Below are 25,947 nucleotides of genomic sequence, written 5' to 3'. Positions count from 1 at the left end.
CCAAGGTACTTTGTGTACCATTGGGTCGTATTGTACCACTCGAAGGTGATTGGGCTCTGGGGCAAGATTACATTCAGTGATATTGGATAACACTAGGAAAACGTACCTGTTCCACTTGGAACAGGGATGCTGTGGAACCCCCATCCTTCCCGAAGGAGGTCTCGGGAGCAAATACTCATATGAACATCTGTTTAGGTGCATATGGACAATTGGAGTTGATTAAACCCTCTTGGAAATGGCAGAAGTCTGCTGGTGAAACATGGGCTCTGATGCCATACCGTGGAATTTACACATATGGGATCCACTTAGGTCTCACATATGGAAACCTGCCCACTAACAGTTCTCTAGGATTCTTAGGAGAAAGGCCTGAAGTCGGATGTTTCGCCACGTCTGGTTGCCAAGAGGATGGAGGAGCTCAACAGGGTCTACAATACAGACACTCTGAAGTAGTTTTAGCAAGCCAACACTAACCCGAGCCTCTCAGTGCCACTACCCATTTGAGGTGAGAACACAGGAGGATACCAGCTCCACACGAAGGCTATAGAATCTAGCGAATGGGTTGGGGGTCACCCAGCCCGCAGCTCTACAAATATCTGTCAGCGAGGCTCCATGAGCCAGTGTCCAGGAGGATGCAACACTCCTAGTAGATTGAGATCGCAACCTGATCGGGCAGGGCAGACCATGTGCCTGATAAGCAATGGGTGATGGCATCCACAATCCAGTGGGCCATCCTATATTTAGAGATGGCCTTCCCCTTCTGCCGGCCTCTGTAACAGACAAAGAGCTGGTCTTAGAGTTCCTAAAGATTTCTGTCTGGTCTACGTAGCATCTCAGGGCTCAAATGGGACATAGCAAAGCTAGGGCTGGGTCTGCCTCCTCCGGGGGCAGTACTTGCAGGTTCACCACCAGATCCCTGAAGGGAGTAATGGGAACCTTTGGCACATAGCCGGGTGGTGCCTCAGGATTACCTGGAAGTCAGCTGGCCCAAACTCTAGGCACAAATCCTTGATGGAAAATGCGTGCAGGTCTCAGTTTTCAATGAGAGAAACTTCAGCTAGACGGACTGCAAAGGCTCGAATGGGCCCTGCTGTAGTGTTTTAAGAACTAAAGACAGGTCCCAAGAAGGTATGGAGGGGGCTTGGGAGGATTTAACCTTCTGGGCCCCCTAAGGAACCTGATGATCAGGTCATGCTTACCTACCGACTTCCCTTCTACGGTGTCATGATTAGCAGCGATCGCAGTGACACAAACTTACAGGGTGTAGGGAGACAGCCTTCGCTCCGCCCTTGCTGCAAAAAGGAAAGCAGGACCTTATTCTAACATCTCCGGGGTTCTTCTCAATGAGGAGAGCAACACTCAATGAACTGAATTCCACTTCAAGGTGTAAGTGTGTCTTGTAGACTGTGCTCTCGCCGAAGTGATGGTATTCACAACCTCTTGGGGTAGGTCACCAAGAACTTCCGCATTCCATCCAGGGACTAGAAGTGAAATTTCCAGAGCTCTGGACTAGGATGCCATAGGGTGCCCCATCTCTGAGTCAGTAGATCCTTCTTCATAGGAATCCGCCAGAGAGGGGCTGTCACGAGGAGCACTGGTTCAGGAAACCAGGTACGAGTGGGCCAATAAGGCGCCACAAGCAAGACCTGCTACTCCTCCTCCCTTACCCTGCACAGTGTCTGTGTGAGAAGGCTCACTGGGGGGAAACACATACTTGCTGCGTGCAAGTGCATCTGTGCCGAGTGTTCCCTCGGTCAGAGTAGAACATCTAGCAGTGAGAGGTCTCTGGAGAGGCAAACAGGTCTACCTGATCAGCTCTCCAAATCAGCTGGACCATCCGGGGATGGAGTCAACCCTCTCCCGAGAGCATAGCTTGAGACAGCCCATCGCCCATATGGTTGAGCAGGCCCGGAATGTGAATGGCATTAAGTGACCTCAGAACCTTCCGACTCCAGAGGAGGAGGTGGTGGGCGAGTTGCGACATGCGACTGAAGCGCAGACCACCTTGTTGGTTGATGTACGCAATAGTAACTGTGTTGTCCATTTGGACCTGCACGTGCTTGCCTCGTAAGCACCCTTTCAGACGGTTCAAGGCAAGGCGCACTGCTAACAACTCTAGGCAATTGATATGTCAGTGCAGATGGGGGCCTGTCCATACCCCCGACACTGCATGCCCGTTGTACGTGGCCCCCCAGCCGGTGGTGGAGGCATCCGTGTAAACCACAACATGCCTGGAGACCTGTTCCAGGGGACATCCTGCTAGGAGAAACACAAGATCTGACTACAGGGTGAAGGTTTGTAGACAGGCCGGTGTAACTTGGACCGGTGAATGCAGCACTGTCAGTGCCGCTGCAGCTGCCATTTGCCCCAGGAGCTTGAAGGGGTCATATAATGCTACATGCACTTTTACAAGTGGTTTGAACTGAAATGTGTGTTGGCAATGTGTGTACACAACCACCTTATAATGGTCAGCCCTTGAGATCGACGATACACAGTATTATCGTCCATGCGAGAAGCAAGAGAGAGACTCTTTGTTCTTGTCATAGCATAACTACCGTAATTCCTCAAATAAAAGCCGGGGCCTTTATTTACCTGAATTGCAAAATGTAACAGGCTTTTATTTGAAGCATGCTTTTATTAGAGGCAGGCCTTTATTTCTAATTCCATCTTGATAAGTAATTGTTTTAAATAACCCATTTTAAATTAAAAGCGATAGCGTTCCAGTGGACAGAGATCATAACATTAGCACAGAATCAGTTCAGAATCAATCACCAAAAGAATCAGTTCAGTTCAGACGCGCTCTGTGTCAGTCTGCTTCACGCTGAATCGGACGCGTCCGAAAGAAACGGTTCTTGGTTCAGTGTACTGGTGATCCGAAAACCGATGCAACCGGTTCTTGACTCGAGAACGAGAAACACTCTGACAGTGGGCATGTACGTTCGTTATCTGGCACTGCTGCACAAAATTTCCCCCGGCCTTTATTTAAGACCAGCCTTTATTTGTTCGTGTTGACCATGCCCCGGGCCACTATGAGAGGCCCGGCGTTTATTTGACTACTGGGGCCCGTTCTTCGTACGTAGCTTATTACATCCGAGATCAAATGACACATCCAAGATGATATCATCGTGCTAATCATGATCCGGCTAATTGGGTTCTTCGAACACACCTGTTGTGTATGATTAGTATCGCTGGATTGAGTTATCTGAGATAATTGCGCGTTTATGTGTTGGCTTAAAAGGGGATATGTATCGATACTCGAAACCATGATCAGCAGTGCAGCGATTGGCTGGTGGCAAGACTGCAATGTAATGACGTCATATAATTTGAAATGACACCCGACGAAAAACTTGACAAATTTCTGGACTTTTATAAGGAAACAGCCAAGCAAACAAAACTACATAAATGTTATAATAGATACATGAAACAGATAATAGATGCATGTTTTTATTTTATTAGAATTTTTTTCATGATTCCCAATTATTTATATTCGCAATTTATAATAGTTGTACAGTCTTAACATTTTTATTTCAATGTAGAAATTATCTATTCTTTCATTTTATATTTGGACAGATTTGTTACGTGACAGCATTAATGAAAGTTTCTTAAGGGTCAATATCATGTTATCTGCATCTCCTGCACTCCATCAAGCCACTCTTATAATAGCAGTCATCACTCAAAATAATGCACGACTCTATTATCTGTATAGCATGTGTGTAAGACTCTAATACAATTATGAAGTAATAATTTTATGACAAATAAATATTTCAGTGAGTAAAACTGTCTGTCTATAGTAGGCTGTTATGGACTACACAGCATTTTTATATTATTTTTAAATACTTTTTTTAAAGATTATTATTTTAAATTATTGTCCCTGGATCAGTACGATACTCTTGTAATAAAGTAGCGGTGGTAGCAGACATATTTTGAGTATCAGTTCTGGTTGAAAAGAAGCGATCTAATCCTGTTTACATGAAATAAGTTGCTCCCGAGCAGGTTTAAGTTTACAGACATGTTGCTATGACAGCAGCTCCAGGATGAGCTTCGAAGAACCAAATGATCCAAGATCACGCCAAATCGTCAACATTCAAATACAGCTAACTGAGTTAGTGACGTACGAAGAACGGGCCCCTGGTTTTATGTGAGGAATTACGTTTTTTTTTTTAAACCACGCAGGCGGAGGTGGCGAGAGAGCCTATGGAATCACCAATAATCCAAAAAATATACTTTCAATCATACTGATAAACTAACGTTAAATATAAAAATACTGTATTTAATTAAAACAGCTCGTTCATATATAGTCGGGACGCAAGTGTCATATCGCGCGTCTTGTGACAGATTTGCCCCATCTGCACATTGAAATTATCAGTCTAAATGTTCTGCAAAATCAGTCAACGGTGAAAATCAATAGTAGATTTCATTTAAAGTCCAGCAGTTTATAACTATTATTGGGCATAAACGAACACTTTAAATATAAAGTATTAAAAACGGGCAAGTTCATATATTTGGAGTAAAGTTGAATTGAACTGCTGCATCAGTAATACAGTGCTCCGGACTGCGCGCCTCAAGACGAGACCGACGCACCACCACAGAAACATGAATAAGATGCATTCTGACATAGCTGTGGCATTAAAATCAGTTAGTGAGGGCTCGTTTAAAATAGTGCACATATATAGGCCGTTCAGATTACTTGTTAAAGTTTAATGAAATACCTTATATATGCAGATGATGTACGTCTGTTTGTGGATGGAGACTTTGTAACGGCCAAAACTATGTATTTTGCATGCATCACATTATAGTGCGGTGTGCATGAAAATAATAACAAGGCGGCAGAGCGAACTTATCATCCATAGTGGTCATCACCACATAGTGTGCATTATAAGTTAAGTGATCAGTCTTCAAGAGAAGGACTACGTGAGAACCACTTTGGATGATAAGTTCGCTCTGCCGCTTTGTTATTATTTTGTCTTTACTTTATTTGTAATGCCAAGAAAGAGTTAATGTTTCATGTATGAGAAGAGTGCGTTGCCATGTATCAGCCATTAAATGTGTGGGACCACCAACTCCTCGTTTTCTATCTCTTTCATTTCATGGATTTAACGAGTTATCTGAGTCAAAGCGGACAACTTCAGCGACTACAGGCTCTAATCCTCCCACGCTCGCACGTGCGGTGTGTGTGTGTTTGTGTTTGTGTGTGTGTGTGTGTGAAATGCGGTGCTGAAGTGAAATAGCTGGGCAGTTTGATAGCCGAATTATAATAAGCAGCCTAATAAAAATAAAAATAATAGCTATTATTATTATTATCTAATACATTAATAGGAAAATGAGCCTAATATCGTCTTGATTATTGACAAAAAAATCTGCTTATGTCGATATCTTTGACTATCGTCGATACACAATACTATTGTCTATCGGCACAACCCTAGACTGGACTTGTGTCTTACCTCAGACCCGCCCTGAGTGACTTTCATCAGTCCGAGATGCAGACAAGCATGACTCCTTAGTAACTGAGGTTTTTGTTGTTGAATGTCATAATGAACATAGCAGTAGTCATTTACTCCCGACATCTGAGCGACTGAAATTGCAGAGGATTAATTTACGTTTGGATCTGAAAGAAATGCGCCCTTGATCTACTTAAATGCGTTTTTTTTCGTGCGAATCATTCATGATCCAGCCTAACCTACAGAAGCAGAGAATATAATGTATTTTAATGAATCATTGCAAATTGCCTTTCCTAATAATGTGCTAATTAGCAAGTTTAACTTTGAATGTGGCTAAAGTAAACAGTCTCTCAGAGAGCAGCTGGAAGAGAGGGGCTGAGTCAGCAGAGCTCATTACAATTAAGGAGAATTACACAAACCAGTATGTTTTGAAAAGAGCTGTTTTTGACTCGATAAAAAATTTGTTTTTTACACTACCATTGAGAAATTTTAAACAAACTATGTTACAGACTTTTCATTAAGACCTTAAAGAATCATATCAAGCATTACATGACCCTATTAAAATAGTTTCAGTGGGATCACCATCCTGCCCTTGAATGAATTCAAGCAGGTCAGCCGGAGCAACAGGTCCCCGTGCTTACACACGGGGGCAGATGCAGGGAGACGCCATCAATGATGACCAGACTGGGGCACTGTAGCTGGCTGATGGTTGGAGGCAGCAGCTGCCTGCCGGGGCAGGATGTGTTGGATCACCTCCATTTGTTTCTGTGCAGCTGAGAACTGCTGGGCAAAGCTCTCAAATGCATCGCAAAAGAGGCCGGTCTGAGATGTCAGCCCTCATGTCAGCCAGACGCAGCCAAAGATGGCTGCACTGGGGGGATCGCCGAATACCCCTTCGCAGCACCTCTGTTGAGTGTGGTGAGGAAGGAAAAATCAGAAGGCCGATTTCTGGCGGTAAAAGATTCCGTCCACGACCTGGTGAGCTCCTCATGCACTTCCGGGAAGAAAGGCACCAGGTCGGGGTGCTGAGAACTAGCGTGGTTCACCCTGAGAAACCAATCATCCAGCCTGGAAAGCTCGGGACGCGGTGGAGGTTTCCACTCGATCCCTTCCTTCTCGGCGGCCGGGGAAAGCATAGCTGTCATCTCTGGATCTGATTCAAACCGCCCGTGCTACTGCTGGAAGTAGTTCTCACCTGGCAGCTACCAGGGCGGGCCTTAGATCAGAGGCAATGTAACTCTGCCCCCTTGGAGGTAGCTAAGCCTGGTCCGCAGCCCAGAGATGGTCATCTTTAGCTCGTAGCTCACTTTAAGACTGGATGGAGCATAACGATGTTGTCATTCGGCTCCAAAGTGAAAAACTGGTATGCACTGAACCTGCTGCCTTTTTATGCTCATAATGTGATCCGCTGCAGCTGGATGCAATAATTGCGTGCCAATGTGCATTGGCTCATTTAGTTTACACTCAAAGTAGATTGGACTCTCAAAGTGAGATCCCAATTCGTCGGTCACCAACATGATGTCAAGAGTGACCGACTGAAAGGGAACAGGTCTTTGCATTCCAGAGAAGAAGGGAACAAATTCATAGTTTGAATACTTTCGCCACAATATATAGCTATATTTTCCCATGTGCATCATGTGCAAGACTCCATATCAATATGATGTGTTTAAAAGAGAGAAAGAGAGAGAGAGAGAGACTGATAGAAATATATAATTAAAATTAGTTTGTTGTAATTTTATGTTGTTATGTAATGCTTATTAGACACTGAAAAATGGAATATCAAAGCCCTTGAACGCATTGACACATTTTTTTAAGTGTGTGAATCCCTTGAAAGTACACCACAATATAAATTAATAAAAATAAATAAATCAACTAAACAATTACATTTACAGAAAGCACATACCTTGCACTCAAAATGAGCCTAAAATGTTAAATAATAAGCCTAGTTAGGAATAGTAAGGATTTGTAGGACTTAAGTTGTAAAAATAAATTTGTACAGTAAAGAGATGTACATGATTAATCATAACGGGTTATTATTAAATACATTCATCTTCAGGAATTACTTGTAGCATTATAGCATTAATAGTACAATAAAATGATTGTTCGTCCGCAGGGCAGACAGTGTTGAAGTAAAATTATTTCTCTGGCCACAAAAAATAATTTTACTACTAATACATTGCTCCCAGAGCTTGTAACAAAACCGGAACGTTAAAGTGACCTCGTCCCATGAGCAGCAAACACAGACAACCAATGTTATTCATTATTAAACTACACTACAGGGGAACATGCAACATCTGACTAGACACAAAGATACACATTAAACATAGATGTCAACACAAGGAAGGAATGGAGAGAAAGAGAGAGAGAGAGAGTCAGAGAGCGCACTGCAGAGAGAGAGAGAGAAAGTGCTCACGTGCAAGTGGAGAGTCATTGCAGTATTTACTCATAAACTAAATCACAAACTGTTAAGAACCATCAAAGAATCTCAGCACCTTAATTGAAAGGGGTCAAAGCCTAGAAGTGCATCTAAATAGTTAACAAGCGGTTACTTGCATTGGTTCTGTAGTTACTGAGTAAAGTGCCCCAGTGCATGTATAATGCGTAGATTCCTGTTGAATCCTATTAGGAGTAAAACCTTCGTCATTTCATTCATGGGTTGACTGCTTCGAAGTGAATCAACAAAGTTGCTGAAAACTGCCAGAAGATCGGACTCCCCCGGAAGGAGAGTCGAGAGGTTTCCGAGGTGATGGGTGTCTCCAGGGAACCGTAAGTTAAGAGAAACTCCCCTTTTGGTTGGATTGACCAGTAACAAGTCATGTAATTTCAGCGGGACAGTGTTTCTTTACCCCAGTGACACCTCATTTGCATGTTTAATGACTGGTGTGATTAACTGGTAACCCAAACTATGGTACAAATAGTATGATGCATTTTAGGATCACATAGAGTACATAATTGTTTGATAAATAAAAAGCAGATCTTTTTGATACCCAGGACGAAACACGTAGAAGGTCTTAAAGCAGAGATACACTCATATACCTGAATATAAGCATTGAGAGTCTAATTAATACAAATAAAGAATTGTAACTAGGCTACTACAATAGTGAAACAATATGCATATACCAGATACATTTGTAACTGATTAATTATAGTCTAAATGAATAAAAGTGTGTGTGTGTTGTGTATTGTGAGTTGATGAGCCTGGTCAGCCAGGCCCATTTGGTGTCTGGCATCGAGGGCTATCCAGTTATCTCGGAATGTGTTTGAAGTTGGATGACCCGAGACCCGAGAGTTGGTCTGTTCAGTATCTTCCAGATAATGGGGGTAAACATTGCCATTAAGCACTCATACAAATGTATACCATGGGGCCAAATTCTGTCATTTATATGCAATTGTCAAAAGGCTAAAGGAATCCCTACAACATAAAGCCCAAATGATCATACATGATCCTAAGCAGATGCTACAGTTATATGTATTAGGCCGGAGTTTGTGTGTGAGTGTGTCCGTGTGTGCATGTGTGTGTGTATTGTGTGGTCCTTGTATTCCACTGGACTTAAATTTTTAGTCCCTATGAGGAAACAAGTTTATAAATCATACATTACAATCAAGTTAATAAATCATACATAACAATCTTTTTGTTTGAGAGAATGTTTTGTGTGAGGTTCACTCAAAAACATGTGTGATGAGTGGGGCGGGGCCGAGAGCCGTGGGAACGGAGCGAGGCCAGTGGAGTGAATTAGAAATGAGCGACACCTGCTCCACTCAACGGTCTCGATTCACGTGGAGGAGATTGGAAGGATACAAAAGAGGAGCGACGACAGTGAAGGACGAGAGAGGACCAGGCCTGGGATTTATTTTGTGTTTTGGTTTTGTTTGTGCACGGCAGTCATCCGCGAGGGGCTGTAATGCTGTTTTGTGTTTATTTTGTTATTAAAAGCTTTATTTGAATGTCCGTCCGGTCCCGCCTCCTTCTTACCGTGATTATGAAGTTTGTATACCGTTACAACATGATTTTATGATGCTGTTCATTTTATAAAAAAATAATAATTTAACACCATTGGATTAGGTTTCTTATTTTAAAAAATGTCTCAGGTTATGCATGTAACCATGGTAAATCGAAGGAATAAGACGTTGTGTTCGGAGAATGCTTTGGGAACGCCTCCAGCGTGACCGGCTCTGAATCAGGTGTGTAATCAGTCCAATGGATAGGCGCGACGTTATAGGCGGGTGACGTCAGAGACCATGAGGCTTAAAAGCACTTGCAGCGAAGCTGGCATTAGCCTCTAGGAATTACTTTGAGGAACCATGGTTAACCTCTTAGCCTGCACCCCGACGCCCCCGTCCTGAAAGCCCCTCTTGTATGTGAAACAAGACAAATTTAATCTCGACAAACTATGTATCATTATAAAGATCTAAGCCACAAGCATCGACGACAGATCGCCGTTGTCCATGGGAACGCTTATAAAGTTTGTATTTGCTACATTTGTGTAAGCAGTACACATAAAAACATGAACATTAGAAACGCAGTACATACCAGATCCGTCGTAATAACGAGTCATAAACACATCCACAGCTGTAAATCCTGGTTTAGTTAGGAAGGTAAAGGTCCACTGAACGACATCTCATGGAGCACGTTTAGTCCAACGAAGCAATAACGTTGTAATATGGATCATAATTCCTTTGTTTACGTTTCAGTTCTTCAGCGACAGAACTGTTTGCGTCCGTTATGGAATACAAAACTGTGTCTTGGTAGTTAAAAAACGGCATGGTTTTGCAGCGTACAGTGTCACAAACAGAATGAGACGATCAACCGGAATGAATGAATGAAAGATAGGCGAAAGATAGTATATTTGAATTTTGGCGCTCTCTCCTGACGGCTCGTGACGCGCTCTGACGCACCTTTCAGCTGATGGAGGTGGAACTTATAGCGATCACCTTTTTCTTTGTTTGTTTTATTTTTCAACAGTTTTTATATATGTGAGAGTGTGTTTTATGTTGAATGTGAATGTATCCGCATAATTACCATCTGTTTGAGTGCAAATCTGCCCAAATCAGCTCGCTAAATTATTGTATTATCACGGCTATCAAAGTGAACGCGTCTATATGAATAGAGAGAGTGGATTATTTACTTTATGGCGCATTTGTGTTATTACCATCTGTATAAGTGGCCATCAGCACATCAGCACTTATTTGCATCGTAATTCATTGTAAATGCTGCATTTCTAGCATTCTCAGGATTTTCTGTAATTGACAAACAAAGTTAAATCTTTTTTTCTTTTTTTATTATTCTTAATTTTCTTACTCAAATTGTTCTTATTGTATTTTTCTAGTGCTCAAATAAATCACTTATATGATGTCAAAGTTTCTGTCTAGTGTTTTATAATTGAAAAAAACTATGTAATGGTATGTTTACTGACTAAATAGTTTGTAGAAGCCTTCAATACTATTGGGAAATATATTTTTTATATATTTTGGGGGTGGGGGTGTAGACATAGTCTCATAATAATATTTGCAGGAGTCTCATTTTTCATGATATCTTATTCAGGTTTGAAATAGAAACCCATGAGACGTGGCTTTCAACCCATTACTTTTCTAGATTGCTCCAGGACTCATTTCATGTAATTTTATATCAAATAAAAAAAAATTTAAGTGTGGTAAAAAAAAAAAAAAATTCAAGGCACTTCAGTGTCTATAACTTTTAATAATTTTGAGCATTATCAAATCTGGTTGATAAAAAGTAAGGCCCAAAGGGTCTTCTTTCCAAAGACAGAGGTAGAGCACTGTCAGCTGTTAGTCCCATAATGGGGGGTGCTGGCTAACAGGTTAAATGTGTAACCTGAGACGTTTTTCTTCAGGTACTCGAGCAGCGTCGGGGAACACTTTGGGGACGAGAATGCCCACCCCGCCAGACTTTCAAATCTCTGCCTAGTGTGTAAACCTGCACAGCTAAGGCGAGATAACAGTAGATCCTGGAGTGGGAGGGGAGATCAGAGGACTCATAGGCTATAGAGATGGCATCTACTATCCACTGACTGAGGGTCTGTTTTGTAGCGGGAAGACCTCTCTTAGGATAGTGTTGAAATTTTGCAGCCAAGTGATGATATCTCAGATCATTATTTAGTTTTGTGCAAACTTCATATAGCCAAAATTGTAAATTCTACTTCTTGTTACAAGTATGGAAGAACCATCACTTCTACCACAAAAGACTGCTTTTTAAGTTATCTTCCTGATGTATCCAAATTCCTTAGCATATCCAAAACCTCAGAACAACTTGATGATGTAACAGAAACTATGGACTCTCTCTTTTCTAGCACTTTAAATACAGTTGCTCCTTTACGCTTAAGGAAGGTTAGGGAAACAGTTTGACATCATGGTATAATGAGCATACTCGCACCCTAAAGAGAGCAGCCCGAAAAATGGAGCGCAGCTGGAGGAAAAATAAACTAGAGGTTTTTCGTATTGCTTGGCGGGAAAGTAACCTATCCTACAGAAAAGCATTAAAAACTGCTAGATCCGATTACTTTTCTTCTCTTTTAGAAGAAAACAAACATAACCCCAGGTATTTATTCAATACAGTGGCTAAACAAGTGTTGACATTTCCCAACACCACAGCAGTAATGACTTGAACTACTTTACTTCTAAAATCGATACTCTTAGAGATAAAATTGCAACCATTCAGCCGTTAGCTACAGTATCTCATCAGACAGTGCACTATAGATCCCCTGAGGAACAGTTCCACTCATTCTCTACTATAGGAGAGGAAGAATTGTATAAACTTGTTAAATCATCTAAACCAACCACATGTATGTTAGACCCTATACCATCTAAGATCCTAAAAGAGGTGCTTCCAGAAGTCATAGATCCTCTTCTGACTATTATTAATTCCTCATTGTCATTAGGACATGTCCCCAAAACCTTCAAACTGGCTGTTATTAAGCCTCTCATCAAAAAACCACAACTTGACCCCAAAGAACTAGTTAATTATAGACCAATCTCGAATCTCCCTTTTCTGTCCAAGATACTAGAAAAGGTGGTATCCTCACAATTATATTCCTTCTTAGAGGAAAATGGTATATGTGAGGATTTCCAGTCAGGATTTAGACCGTATCATAGTACTGAGACTGCTCTCCTTAGAGTTACAAATGATCTGCTCTTATCATCTGATCGTGGGTGTATCTCTCTATTAGTTTTATTGGATCTTAGTGCTGCGTTTGACACAATTGACCACAACATTCTTTTGCATAGACTTGAAAACTTTGTTGGCATTACTGGAAGTGCATTAGCATGCTTAAAATCGTACTTATATGACCGCCATCAGTTCGTAGCAGTGAATGAAGATGTATCATATCGATCACAAGTGCAGTATGGAGTACCTCAAGGCTCAGTACTAGGGCCGCTACTCTTTACGCTTTATATGTTACCCTTGGGAGATATCATCAGGAAACATTGTGTTAGCTTTCACTGTTATGCTGATGATACTCAGCTCTATATTTCTTTGTGGCCCGGTGAAACACACCAATTTGAAAAACTAACGGAATGCATAGTCAATATAAAAAAATGGATGACGAGTAATTTCTTACTGCTAAATTCTAAAAAGACAGAGGTGTTAATTATAGGACCCAAAAACTCTGTTTGTAATAACCTAGAACACTGTCTAAGACTTGATGGTTGCTCTGTCAATTCTTCGTCATCAGTTAGGAACCTAGATGTGCTATTTGATCGAAATCTTTCCTTAGAAAGCCACATTTCTAGCATTTGTAAAACTGCATTTTTCCATCTCAAAAATATATCTAAATTATGGCCTATGCTCTCAATGTCAAATGCAGAAATGTTAATCCATGCATTTATGACCTCAAAGTTAGATTATTGTAATGCTTTATGTGGTTGTTCTGCATGCTTAGTAAACAAACTACAGCTAGTCCAAAATGCAGCAGCAAGAGTTCTTACTAGAATCAGGAAGTATGACTTTATCAACTGCGGGCAGCAGATCCTTTTCCAATTTGGCGCCTAAACTCTGGAATAACCTACCTAACATTGTTCGGGAGGCAGACACACTCTTGCAGTTTAAATCTAGATTAAAGACCCATCTCTTTAACCTGGCTTACACATAACATACTAATATGCTTTTAATATCCAAATCCGTTAAAGGATTTTTAGGCTGCATTAATTAGGTAAACCGGAACCGGGAACACTTCCCATAACACCCTATGTACTTTATACATCATTAGAAGAATGGCATCTACGCTAATATTTGTCTGTTTCTCTCTTATTCCGAGGTCACCGTAGCCACCAGATCCAGTCTATATCCAGATCAGAGGGTCACTGCAGTCACCCGGATCCAGTACGTATCCAGACCAGATGGATCAGCAGATGTAATTAATAACTTACCCTCATGTTGTTTCAAACCCGTAAGACCTCCGTTTATCTTTGGAACACAGTTTAAGATATTTTAGATTTAGTCCGAGAGCTCTCAGTCCCTCCATTGAAGCTGTGTGTACGGTTTACTGTCCATGTCCAGAAAGGTAAGAAAAACATCATCAAAGTAGTCCATGTGACATCAGAGGGTCAGTTAGAATTTGTTGAAGCATCGAAAATACATTTTGGTCCAAAAATAGCAAAAACTATTTAGGTCTTACGGGTTTGGAACAACATGAGGGTAAGTTATTAATTACATAATTTTGCTATCTGGGTGAACTAACCCGTTATCTATAAGGCAGTGTGCTCCAAAACAGTGCCAAAATTCCCATTTAGAAGATAAAAGCATTCAAAGCTTGCAGTTCATCGTTCTGCGAAAATGGCTCAATAATCTTTTTGATGTCATATCATACTTCATCTTCTCATCAAATCTTCTGATGAATCAAATGCTCTCTAGAATCCGAAGCACCCGTCTCCTGCACTATTACTATAGATTCTGAAGCGCCAGCTGAGATCGGTCACTTGTTCGCATTCTAGTATTTCCTGTACAGTGAATGCCTTTTAGTGCACAGTGTAGGTGATAGGAAACGATTCAGACAGTGTAAATATGCTTTCGATTGGTGCAAATGAGGTTTGGTTTCACGTTGTTTCACGCGAACCGTGGCACACACATCAGGACTTTGGTTCCAGTCCAGAGACGTGATCGCATTGAGTGGATCATATGTGCAAGTCACCATATACAACCCGAATTCCGGAAAAGTTGGGACGTTTTTTAAATTTTAATAAAATGAAAACTAAAGGAATTTCAAATCACATGAGCCAATATTTTATTCACAATAGAACATAGATAACGTAGCAAATGTTTAAACTGAGAAATTTTACACTTTTATCCACTTAATTAGCTCATTTAAAATTTAATGCCTGCTACAGGTCTCAAAAAAGTTGGCACGGGGGCAACAAATAGCTAAAAAAGCAAGCAGTTTTGAAAAGATTCAGCTGGGAGAACATCTAGTGATTAATTAAGTTAATTGATATCAGGTCTGTAACATGATTAGCTATAAAAGCTTTGTCTTAGAGAAGCAGAGTCTCTCAGAAGTAAAGATGGGCAGAGGCTCTCCAATCTGTGAAAGACTGCGTAAAAAAATTGTGGAAAACTTTAAAAACAATGTTCCTCAACGTCAAATTGCAAAGGCTTTGCAAATCTCATCATCTACAGTGCATAACATCATCAAAAGATTCAGAGGAACTGGAGAAATCTCTGTGCGTAAGGGACAAGGCCGGAGACCTTTATTGGATGCCCGTGGTCTTCGGGCTCTCAGACGACACTGCATCACTCATCGGCATGATTGTGTCAATGACATTACTAAATGGGCCCAGGAATACTTTCAGAAACCACTGTCGGTAAACACAATCCGCCGTGCCATCAGCAGATGCCAACTAAAGCTCTATCATGCAAAAAGGAAGCCATATGTGAACATGGTCCAGAAGCGCCGTCGTGTCCTGTGGGCCAAGGCTCATTTAAAATGGACTATTTCAAAGTGGAATAGTGTTTTATGGTCAGACGAGTCCAAATTTGACATTCTTGTTGGAAATCACGGACGCCGTGTCCTCCGGGCTAAAGAGGAGGGAGACCTTCCAGCATGTTATCAGCGTTCAGTTCAAAAGCCTGCATCTCTGATGGTATGGGGGTGCATAAGTGCATACGGTATGGGCAGCTTGCATGTTTTGGAAGGCTCTGTGAATGCTGAAAGGTATATAAAGGTTTTAGAGCAACATATGCTTCCCTCCAAACACGTCTATTTCAGGGAAGGCCTTGTTTATTTCAGCAGGACAATGCAAAACCACATACTGCAGCTATAACAACAGCATGGCTTCGTCGTAGAAGAGTCCGGGTGCTAACCTGGCCTGCCTGCAGTCCAGATCTTTCACCTATAGAGAACATTTGGTGCATCATTAAACGAAAAATACGTCAAAGACGACCACGAACTCTTCAGCAGCTGGAAATCTATATAAGGCAAGAATGGGACCAAATTCCAACAGCAAAACTCCAGCAACTCATAGCCTCAATGCCCAGACGTCTTCAAACTGTTTTGAAAAGAAAAGGAGATGCTACACCATGGTAAACATGCCCCGTCCCAACTATTTTGAGACCTGTAGCAGAAATCAAAATTGAAATGAGCTCATTTTGTCCTTAAAATTGTAAACTTTCTCAGTTTAAACATTTGCTATGTTATCTATGTTATATTGTGAATAAAATATTGGCTCATGTGATTTGAAAGTCTTTTAGTTTTCATTTTATTAAAATTTAAAAAACGTCCCAACTTTTCCGGAATTCGGGTTGTATTAAACACTTTTAAAACTACACAGCCTCAGCATGATATGACTACTAATTTGTTTTTCTAAGAGTTTCATATATGAATCTAGGGGGTAATCTATTAGACTGTGGCTGTCAAACGAGGCTTTACCGAGCTCAACGTCTCTGGCCCGAGCAGACATAATCAAAACACTATTGGCTACTTTAAAAAGTGGGTGGGGCTGCTCGATATGTCTCACCCTCTCTTCCTGTTTCAGTTTAAATTATGTCACTACATAGAATAATGCTGCTTGTTTCAAGGCACTTCAGGGGACCGTTAATAGTTTTGGGTAAAATTAAGAATGTTAACCTTATTCAACTAAATGGCATTGAATGAACCTAATGTAATAAACTTAAATTTACTGAAATAAATAATGTTAATTACAAGGAACCTATTGACATAAAGTATTAAATAAATACAATGTATCATTAGAATGTATGCTTAAGGGATAGAAAAGGCAATTTTACAGTTTAAGGAATCCCCATAAAACATGGAAAACTGGGGGCATGTTTTTGTGATATATCAGGATATATATGTATATATGTATATATATGTATAATGACATGGGTATGACACAGGTATTACAAGGAGAGGGTGACTTATGAGGACATAAGGGCGTGGTTGTAGTTAACTGCGCTTACATTGCTAATACTCTATTCACACGCATTACCACTGCTGTACTCACTGTTACTTGCTTTAATGGCGGATGAATGTCTCCACTCTGTGCAGCTCGAGCTCGAGGCCGTGGGAAAGCAGATTCGCGACCTGGAGGTGAGGCAGGCCCAGCTGAGAGAGCGGAGAGCCGCGCTGGAATCATCCCGGGCTGACGCTCACAAGTCCGGGGTAAGTATACAGCGATCTGCTAACAGTCCCACCACGTCTACTCCGTGTGTTTCTCTGCACAGGCCCGGTGCACCCAGGACGCGATCTTCCCAGATGTCCTTCACTGCGACGCCGGGACACCACGGACCCTGGGTGCATCCACAGCGGAGTACGCGAGCCGGGTCCCGGGCGACGACTTCTCCCCCTCCTGCCTTCGACATCTCCACCCGGAACCGCTTCGCTCCCCTCCGCGAGACAGGACGCGACGCTGTGATCATCGGAGACTCCATCGTCCGACACGTAAGTGCTACGTTAGCCGAAGGTAAAGTGCACACTCATTGTTTGCCTGGTGCTCGTGTTCTCGATGTTTCTGCGCAGATACCCGCGATCCTGAAGGTCGACGAGAGCCCCAGAGCGGTCGTGCTTCACGCCGGGGTTAACGACACCACGCTGCGGCAGACGGAGACGCTGAAGAGGGACTTCAGCAGCCTGATCGAGACGGTTCGCAGCACGACGCCCGCGGCGACGATCGTCGTGTCAGGACCACTGCCCACGTATCGACGAGGACACGAAAGGTTCAGTAGACTTTTTGCTTTAAATGAATGGTTGTTGTCATGGTGTAAAGAACAGAAACTGCTGTTTGTTAATAACTGGAATCTTTTCTGGGAGCGTCCTAGGCTGTTTCGCGCTGATGGATTACACCCCAGCAGAATCGGAGCGGAGCTGCTCTCTGATAACATTTTGTTCCACCCGCTTAAATGATAAAAGTACTTGCACTGTAAAAACTATTAAGACTGTGTCTGTTCTCCGAATAGTGAGGTCAAAATATAATGTAGGATCTAGAAAAAATCTTATCGTAATTAAACCAGAAAAATGTAAAGTAAATGAACAAAAACAATTTTTAAAGTTTGGGCTCATAAATATTAGATCACTCACACCCAAAGCAGTTATTGTAAATGAAATGATCACAGATAATAGTTTTGATGTACTCTGCTTGACTGAAACCTGGCTAAAACCAAATGATTATTTTGGTCTAAATGAGTCTACTCCACCAAACTACTGTTATAAGCATGAGCCCCGTCAGACTGGTCGTGGCGGAGGTGTTGCAACAATATATAGTGATATTCTCAATGTTAACCAGAAAACAGGATACAGGTTTAACTCTTTTGAAATACTTCTGCTAAATGTTACACTGTCAGACATGCAAAAGAAGTCTAATGTATCTCTTGCTCTGGCTACTGTGTATAGACCACCAGGGCCGTATACAGAATTCCTAAAAGAATTTGCAGATTTCCTCTCAGACCTTCTAGTTACAGTTGATAAGGCGCTAATCATGGGAGATTTTAATATTCACGTTGATAATGCAAATGATACATTAGGACTTGCGTTTACTGACCTAATAAACTCCTTTGGAGTCAAGCAAAATGTCACCGGGCCCACTCATCGTTTTAATCATACACTAGATCTAATTATATCGCATGGAATCGATCTTACTGCTATAGATATTGTACCCCAAAGTGATGATATTACAGACCATTTCCTTGTATCGTGCATGCTGCGTATAACTGATATTAACTATATGTCTCAGCGTTACCGTCTGGGCAGAACTATTGTTCCAGCCACCAAAGACAGATTCACAAATAACCTGCATGATCTACCTCAACTGCTATTTGTACCCAAAAATACACATGAATTAGACAAAATTACTGACAACATGGGCACTATTTTCTCTAATACATTAGAAGCTGTTGCCCCCATCAAATTGAAAAAGGTTAGAGAAAAACGTACTGTGCCATGGTATAACAGTAATACTCACTCTCTCAAGAAAGTAACTCGTAGTCTTGAACGCAAATGGAGAAAAACTAACTTGGAAGTTTTTAGAATTGCATGGAAAAACAGTATGTCCAGCTATAGACAGGCTCTAAAAACTGCTAGGGCAGAGCATATCCACAAACTCATTGAAAATAACCAAAACAATCCAAGGTTTTTATTTAGCACAGTGGCTAAATTAACAAATTACCAGACGCCACCTGATTCAAATATTCCACCAACGTTAAATAGTAATGACTTTATGAATTTCTTCACTGATAAAATAGTTAACATTAGAAATACAATAGCGAATGTAGATTCTACAGCGTCTAACCCTTCAGTTTCATCCATCGCACCCAAAGATAAACTGCAGTGCTTTACAAATATAGGACAGGAAGAGCTAAATAAACTTATCACTGTATCTAAACCTCAATTGAGCACCTTCCTGCATAAAAATGATCTGTATGAAGAATTTCAGTCAGGTTTTAGGCCCCACCATAGCACAGAAACTGCACTTGTTAAAATTACAAATGACCTGCTTCTTGCGTCAGATCAAGGCTGCATCTCATTTCTAGTCTTACTTGATCTTAGTGCTGCGTTCGACACCATAGATCATGACATACTCATAGATCGATTACAAAACTATACAGGTATTCAAGGGCAGGCTCTAAGATGGTTTAGATCCTACCTGTCTGATCGCTACCATTTTGTTTACTTAAATGGGGTGTCATCTCATTTATCATCAGTAAAATATGGAGTGCCACAAGGATCCGTCCTAGGTCCCCTTCTATTTTCAATATACATGTTGCCCCTTGGTAATATTATTAGAAAATACGGAATTAGCTTCCACTGTTATGCTGATGATACTCAGCTATATATCTCAACGAGACCAGATGAAACTTCCCAATTATCTAAGCTAACAGAGTGTGTTAAAAATGTAAAAGATTGGATGACAAATAATTTTCTCCAATTAAATTCGGATAAGACAGAGATCTTAATTATTGGACCAAAAAACACCACACAGAATCTTGTAGATTACAAACTGCAACTAGACGGATGTACTGTTACTTCCTCTACAGTCAGAAATCTGGGTGTTATATTGGACAGCAATTTGTCTTTTGAAAATCATATTTCCAATGTTACAAAAACTGCATTCTTCCATCTTAGAAACATTGCCAAGCTACGAAACATGTTATCTGTTTCTGATGCAGAAAAGCTAGTTCATGCATTCATGACCTCTAGACTGGACTATTGTAATGCACTTCTAGGTGGTTGTCCTGCTTCGTCAATAAACAAGCTACAGGTAGTCCAAAATGCAGCAGCTAGAGTCCTTACCAGGTCAAGAAAATATGATCATATTACCCCAATTTTACAGTCTCTGCACTGGCTACCTATTAAGTTCCGTATCAGTTACAAATTATCATTACTTACCTATAAGGCCCTAAATGGTTTAGCTCCTGTGTACCTAACTAGCCTTCTACCACGCTACAACCCATCACGCACCCTAAGGTCACAAAACGCTGGACTTTTGGTAGTTCCTAGGATAGCAAAGTCCACTAAAGGAGGTAGAGCTTTTTCACATTTGGCTCCCAAACTCTGGAATAGCCTTCCTGATAATGTTCGGGGTTCAGACACACTCTCTCTGTTTAAATCTAGATTAAAAACGCATCTCTTTCGCCAAGCATTCGAATAATGTATCTCTTAAATTGTGAGTGTAGTTGCATCTGCATTTTTATTCTTTAGCTTGGGTTAAACTAATTTTACTTTGTTGGATCAGCAGCTATGCTAATGATGTCTCTATTTTGTTTCTATGTTTTGCCACGGGATTTACATCCCGTGGTAACTAGGATTTACACAAGCTCCAGTCTGCATCCAGAAACACCTGAGAAGAGATGATGCTGACCCTCAGAGGACCCCAGATGATCCTAACCTTGAATCAATAGACAGAACTAACAATTATTGCTACATGTGTGACTGCATCATATAATAACTATTAATTAATAATATTGATAGTTCATCATCTAACTGACTACGTCTTGTATTATTATTATTATTTTTCTTTTTCTAAAATCCTGTCAAACGTGCACAAACTACTAGCTACTACTAAATATTGTAGAAACATAATTTTCTGTAAAGTTGCTTTGTAACGATTTGTATTGTAAAAAGCGCTATACAAATAAACTTGAATTGAATTGAAAAAAATTGAACATAACCCATGTCCACATTTTTCAAAACGCTTATAAACCATACAGAATGAGTTTTTTTGAGAAAGTAAAAATGCACAAAGTTTCCTGTGAGGGTTAGGGTTAGGTGTAGGGTTGGTGTAGGGCCATAGAATATACAGTTTGTACAGTATAAAAACCATTACGCCCTGTGGGATGTCCCCACTTTTCACAAAAACAAACGTGTGTGTGTGTGTGGATGCGTGTGTGTGTGTGTGTGTGTGTGTTCTTCCTTTCATCTTCTTCTTCTTCTTTGAGAGAGAATGGAGTTCCATTAAGTCTCTGGATAAAGAATTGTCCTAGCCATCTCACATTTTTAAAAGCAAAAACATGTTCTGTATGAATGCCCCCTTACATCAACAAATTTTACATAAATAAAAGAATGTTTTTCCTACCAATCTCATATTTTGCTCCTGCAACATTGGCTGTGATGAAACCCTTCTTCTTCTTCTTGGTGTGGGCCTTTCTCTTTACTCCATTCTGATAAGGCAGTGTCGGTGGCATGTTCATGGAGGACGTTCCTTGACTGTCTATAAAACATTTAGCAACTGAACGTTCACTGCTGTTGATATATTTTACACTTTAGTATTAAGAAACACCCTTCAATCTACAAGAATGCCTAAGAGGGTGGAAATATAGAGGTGTTTAAGGTCTGTATGGATGCTCTGTTTTTCGGATGGATGTTTGCGTCACTGCTGTAAATGTGTCTAGCTTACCTTCATCATTGGGGGGTGAAGGCATATCTCAAACAGCTGTCCTCTCACTACCCAGCCTCAGAGACTTATGATGCACAGTTTGGCACCAGTCTACTTCCTCCTCGCTGTCTTTGTGGCAACAGTTTTAGGAGGTGGCAGTATCATCTGTCCACTTAGATCATGTGGCAGGGGACGGGGTGAAGGTCAGTTGTGGACTGCATATCTTGAAGGAAAGAGGTCAGGCCTTCTCCACAGAATCACAGATGGGCAGAAAGACAAGGTATCTGAGTAAGAGAGAAAGAGAAACAGTAAGATTGGTAATGTCAGACAAAGAAGAAGAGCTGGAGGGAACTGAACAGTCTTGCCAAATGGTTGCTGTGTCACTCAAACCTATCAGTGCCGCTGACAGCAGGTTTCACCTCACTGATCAGCCCTCACTGCCTGACTGGTGCTTTTGGCAGATGAGGGTCTATCTGCTGTTTGTCAAGCAAATGCATCGTCAATAACATTCTAATGTTTGCTTTACATGTCTGTAATCTGTCAGGCAGCAAAGCAGACATCTAACAGCTAGTGTTCTATGATAAACCAATACTAGAAAGGTACTGATACCTTGCTGTTAAAGACAGTATGATTCCTCATTTTATTAGTACCGATGCTTTAAGAATAACCCCATTTTAATAAGTTGTGTTGTCTTATTAATAAAGCAATATGCGCTAATTACATTCTATATAAGTTCTAAAGGTTGTATAAAAAAACAACACATTTCACATTTAAGCACTGTATGTTTTTTGCCCAAAAGCATGTAATCTATGACATCCAAAGCTTTGTTCACCTAAAAAGGTGTGTGAGTGCTTAACTATCTGGTTCAAAAGGAGTGAGTCCCAGTATGGGTTTACTTTAATAAATTTGAATGTTTTTTTTTTTCTTTTCTTTTTTTTCAATATCATAATTTGATATGAAATTATATTTACACATGAAATGTAGTTAATAGTTAAAATAGACAGAATATATTAGATCATTTTAAATTTGTGAAATTACCATTATTTAAAATTAATAAAATAAAAAAAATAAAGAATCAGTTGCAGTACTTGCTCTGTACCAAACACACAAATCATTTTTTTATTTTTATTTTTTCAAAAAGCAGGGCTGGAACTCACTGGTCAATGGAGAGATTTGAGTTGTTGTTGTTGTTGTTGTTAATTAATAAAACTAAGAACTATAAGTTTTTTGTTGTTGTTTTTTTTTGACAGATGGATGACAAATTATATCCAAGGCTGGTTGATATACTAATTATTAATCACATATTTATGATGGACTTTGCTAGAAACATATTAGTTAGATTCACTTTTGTGAATCACTTCAAATTCAATAATTCTTTTGATCACTCAAAAATATCCATGTTGCATTATTCATGTATTAAAATGGTTTAGTAAATATGTATGTATGTAAATATTCATATATTTAAGTTTATAGTCAGTGTTATTTTTTGAAAAATAAAATGAAAAACAATGTTTAACCATTTCTCAATGTATTTAACTTTTGCATTAAACAATATTAAATCTACTTTTTGATTGTCAAAAGGAAGGAAAACATATATGGTTATATAAAACCACATCCCCCAGTCCTACACATAACTCAATGATAGTGATCTGCTACAGATATCTCACATATATGGCAATAAATGCACATTCAGTAAAATATACAACCTTGCAAGTGACTCCTACACATATCAGGATATCCTAAAATATCTCACAGTTTTTTAGAAATTATTTACACAATGAGAGGGAATCCTGATTAAAAATATAAAAAAATTACAAGATGTAAACATCTTCAAAATGTGTATGTTCTTGTACTCTTAAATGATAAAACTGATTGCAATGTAAATTATTATTAACATCTACCATGTGGATACATGCTCTGGAAAATTGTGTACAGTGCTTGAAAAGGTTTATATTCTGTTTGTGGGGAAAAAATAATAATATTGCTTTAATTATTTAGCTTTCTTTTTCACCTTTTTTTAAACATAATGTTTTTTAAATTAAATGTTCTTGATTTAAATGAAATGTTCAAGCTATTTGCATTGTTACTTTATGGCAAAACAGATGGCAAAATATAATACAACACTGACTTCTGGTGGTGTGTTTTTAAAGTGCATTTGCACATACTGATTCCACACAAATGGACACATAAAAGACACCTACACAGATCACAGTTTAAGAATAAAACTAGGAACAAAACAAAACAAAAAAAGTTGTCGATTTATAGATTCTAAGTATAAATAAAGATTTCAATGGAAACTACTGTATTTGGTCTCTCTCTCACCATGTTTACAGCAGGTACTGTATTACCAGTGTCTCATATGCATCTCCTGTGACCAGCAATGAATGGACTTTGAGAAGAGGGTATCTGATTTTGTGATTGCAAACAACACATAGTAGTTCAGTGCTTTGCTGTATGCTGTTTATACAAATACACCAAATATGCTTGCATTATTTAACATCACTGCAAATATGGTGTTTAATTGTTTTACTCAAGAATCTGTCTAAAGGAAAGTGTTTTAGTCCAATGACTGATTGATAGGCATGCCCTACATTAGGTGGTGCTCCGATGTTGTCCTGGACATCCTATTCACGCCATTTATATTGATTTACCACAGCTCCAAACATTACTTATCCAGTCATATTTATAATGTAATATTAAGTATTTTTAACTCTATTCTCTCACTTTAAACTCTACTATTAATTTATAATTTGAATAATTTAATGTTTTGGTTTGACTCTGTGAAGTAATTAGTTTGTAACTGGATGCTGAATAATTTTCTTCGGATTTATAAATCTTAAACATTGTTTGATCTCTCTAAAGTCCCTTTACCGACACAAAGGAAAGTAAATACAGCCTTTATGAAATGTCATATGTCCATGTTGTTCATTTCTTTTTTTATTCATTGTTAGTTCATTAATATTTTTGCATTCAGTGCTTCATTCAGACAGGTTAAGTTTCTGGGCTCTGACTCAAAAGTTTCATCTCCAAAAAGGGACAAGCCATAAACTGCAGAAATACTAAAAACACTTGCATAATACTTGCAAAACACTGCAATGAAATATTTGCATAAAAAGCATCTGCTTTATCAATACAATTTCCAAATTATGAAATACTAATGCAGTTAGAACTGTAGCTAAAAGAGACATTCAGGCAATTTATGAAGCTATAGTCAATCTGTTACAGCACAAGACAGCAACACAATGACAGGCAGGCGTGTTTGATGAATGAGAGCTTGAGTAATCTCCTGCTATCATGCATCACCCTGACAGCTCCACCACCCACAATCCACTCACTATTTATTTCCTCCGAGACATCGCATCACTTCCTGCTAAGACATCTCTCAGCTGTAGAGGGAGTCAGAGAGCACACACTATTTATTTTTCTATCATACATTGGCTTTTTATTTCTAAACTGCTGCAATATGTGCAAGATTTCATAATACTGCTTCACATTCTTCTCTTTTAGAGAACATTTAATTCACCTTTAGCACCACTAAGAGGACATTTAGCTTCCTAACTTCATGGCATACTAACTTAAAATCTGAATCAGGAGAAAAAAAATAGACTTAGATTACATTTACAGATTTACAGATTTAATTTATTATTTTTTTTTTAATACTGTTTTTACATGCAAGTGGCATTTTAGCACAGGTACAGAAAAGACCGGACAAAGAACAAATTTTCTATGACTAGTCAAGACCAGCTCATTCAAGTCAAAGTCCAAGTCTAAATGCTCCTAAAAATATGGTCTTGGACTAATGCTATTACTATCAGACTTCTCTTTCAGTTTACAGTTTTTATACTTAATAGGACACAGTTTCTAAATACTTAGGTCACTTTTTTCAAAACTCTTCACACAGTTATACTTATGGATTTTCAGCTTTTTCAACATTCACATAGCACTGAATTTCATATTTAAAATTCATTAAAACTATATTAGGGTCTATATAGTTTTTTTATTATTATTATTATTATGTAAGGTTTCGCAACTGTATCTAATAGATTGCATATTTGATATTATCCCCATTAACAGTATTGTTTAAATGTTTTTTTTTTTTTTCTAAAACTGCTATATAAAATAAAATATATTTATTTCATCAATGACTTTTGATGTGTTCTTTTATCATGTTTTACTTGTTTTACTTTTATGGCTTTTT

The 25,947-nt window shown here is 39.5% G+C and overlaps 1 protein-coding gene across 1 annotated transcript in view; it reads right to left on the bottom strand.

Annotated features, from left to right (window-relative positions):
• ttll7 (tubulin tyrosine ligase-like family, member 7) overlaps positions 1-21,979 on the bottom strand; it is a 101,059-nt gene extending 79,080 nt beyond the window's left edge. The window contains 2 exon segments of the mRNA XM_059528708.1: positions 21,450-21,584; positions 21,771-21,979. Coding sequence (XP_059384691.1) covers positions 21,450-21,584; positions 21,771-21,795 — 160 coding nt within the window. The 5' untranslated portion in view covers positions 21,796-21,979.
• Positions 21,980-25,947: the final 3,968 nt, after the last annotated feature.

This window comes from Carassius carassius, chromosome 38 (genome assembly GCF_963082965.1).
Source record: "Carassius carassius chromosome 38, fCarCar2.1, whole genome shotgun sequence".
In the NCBI taxonomy this organism is placed as follows: Eukaryota; Metazoa; Chordata; class Actinopteri; order Cypriniformes; family Cyprinidae; genus Carassius; species Carassius carassius.
This window is presented reverse-complemented; position numbering and strand designations above follow the sequence as displayed.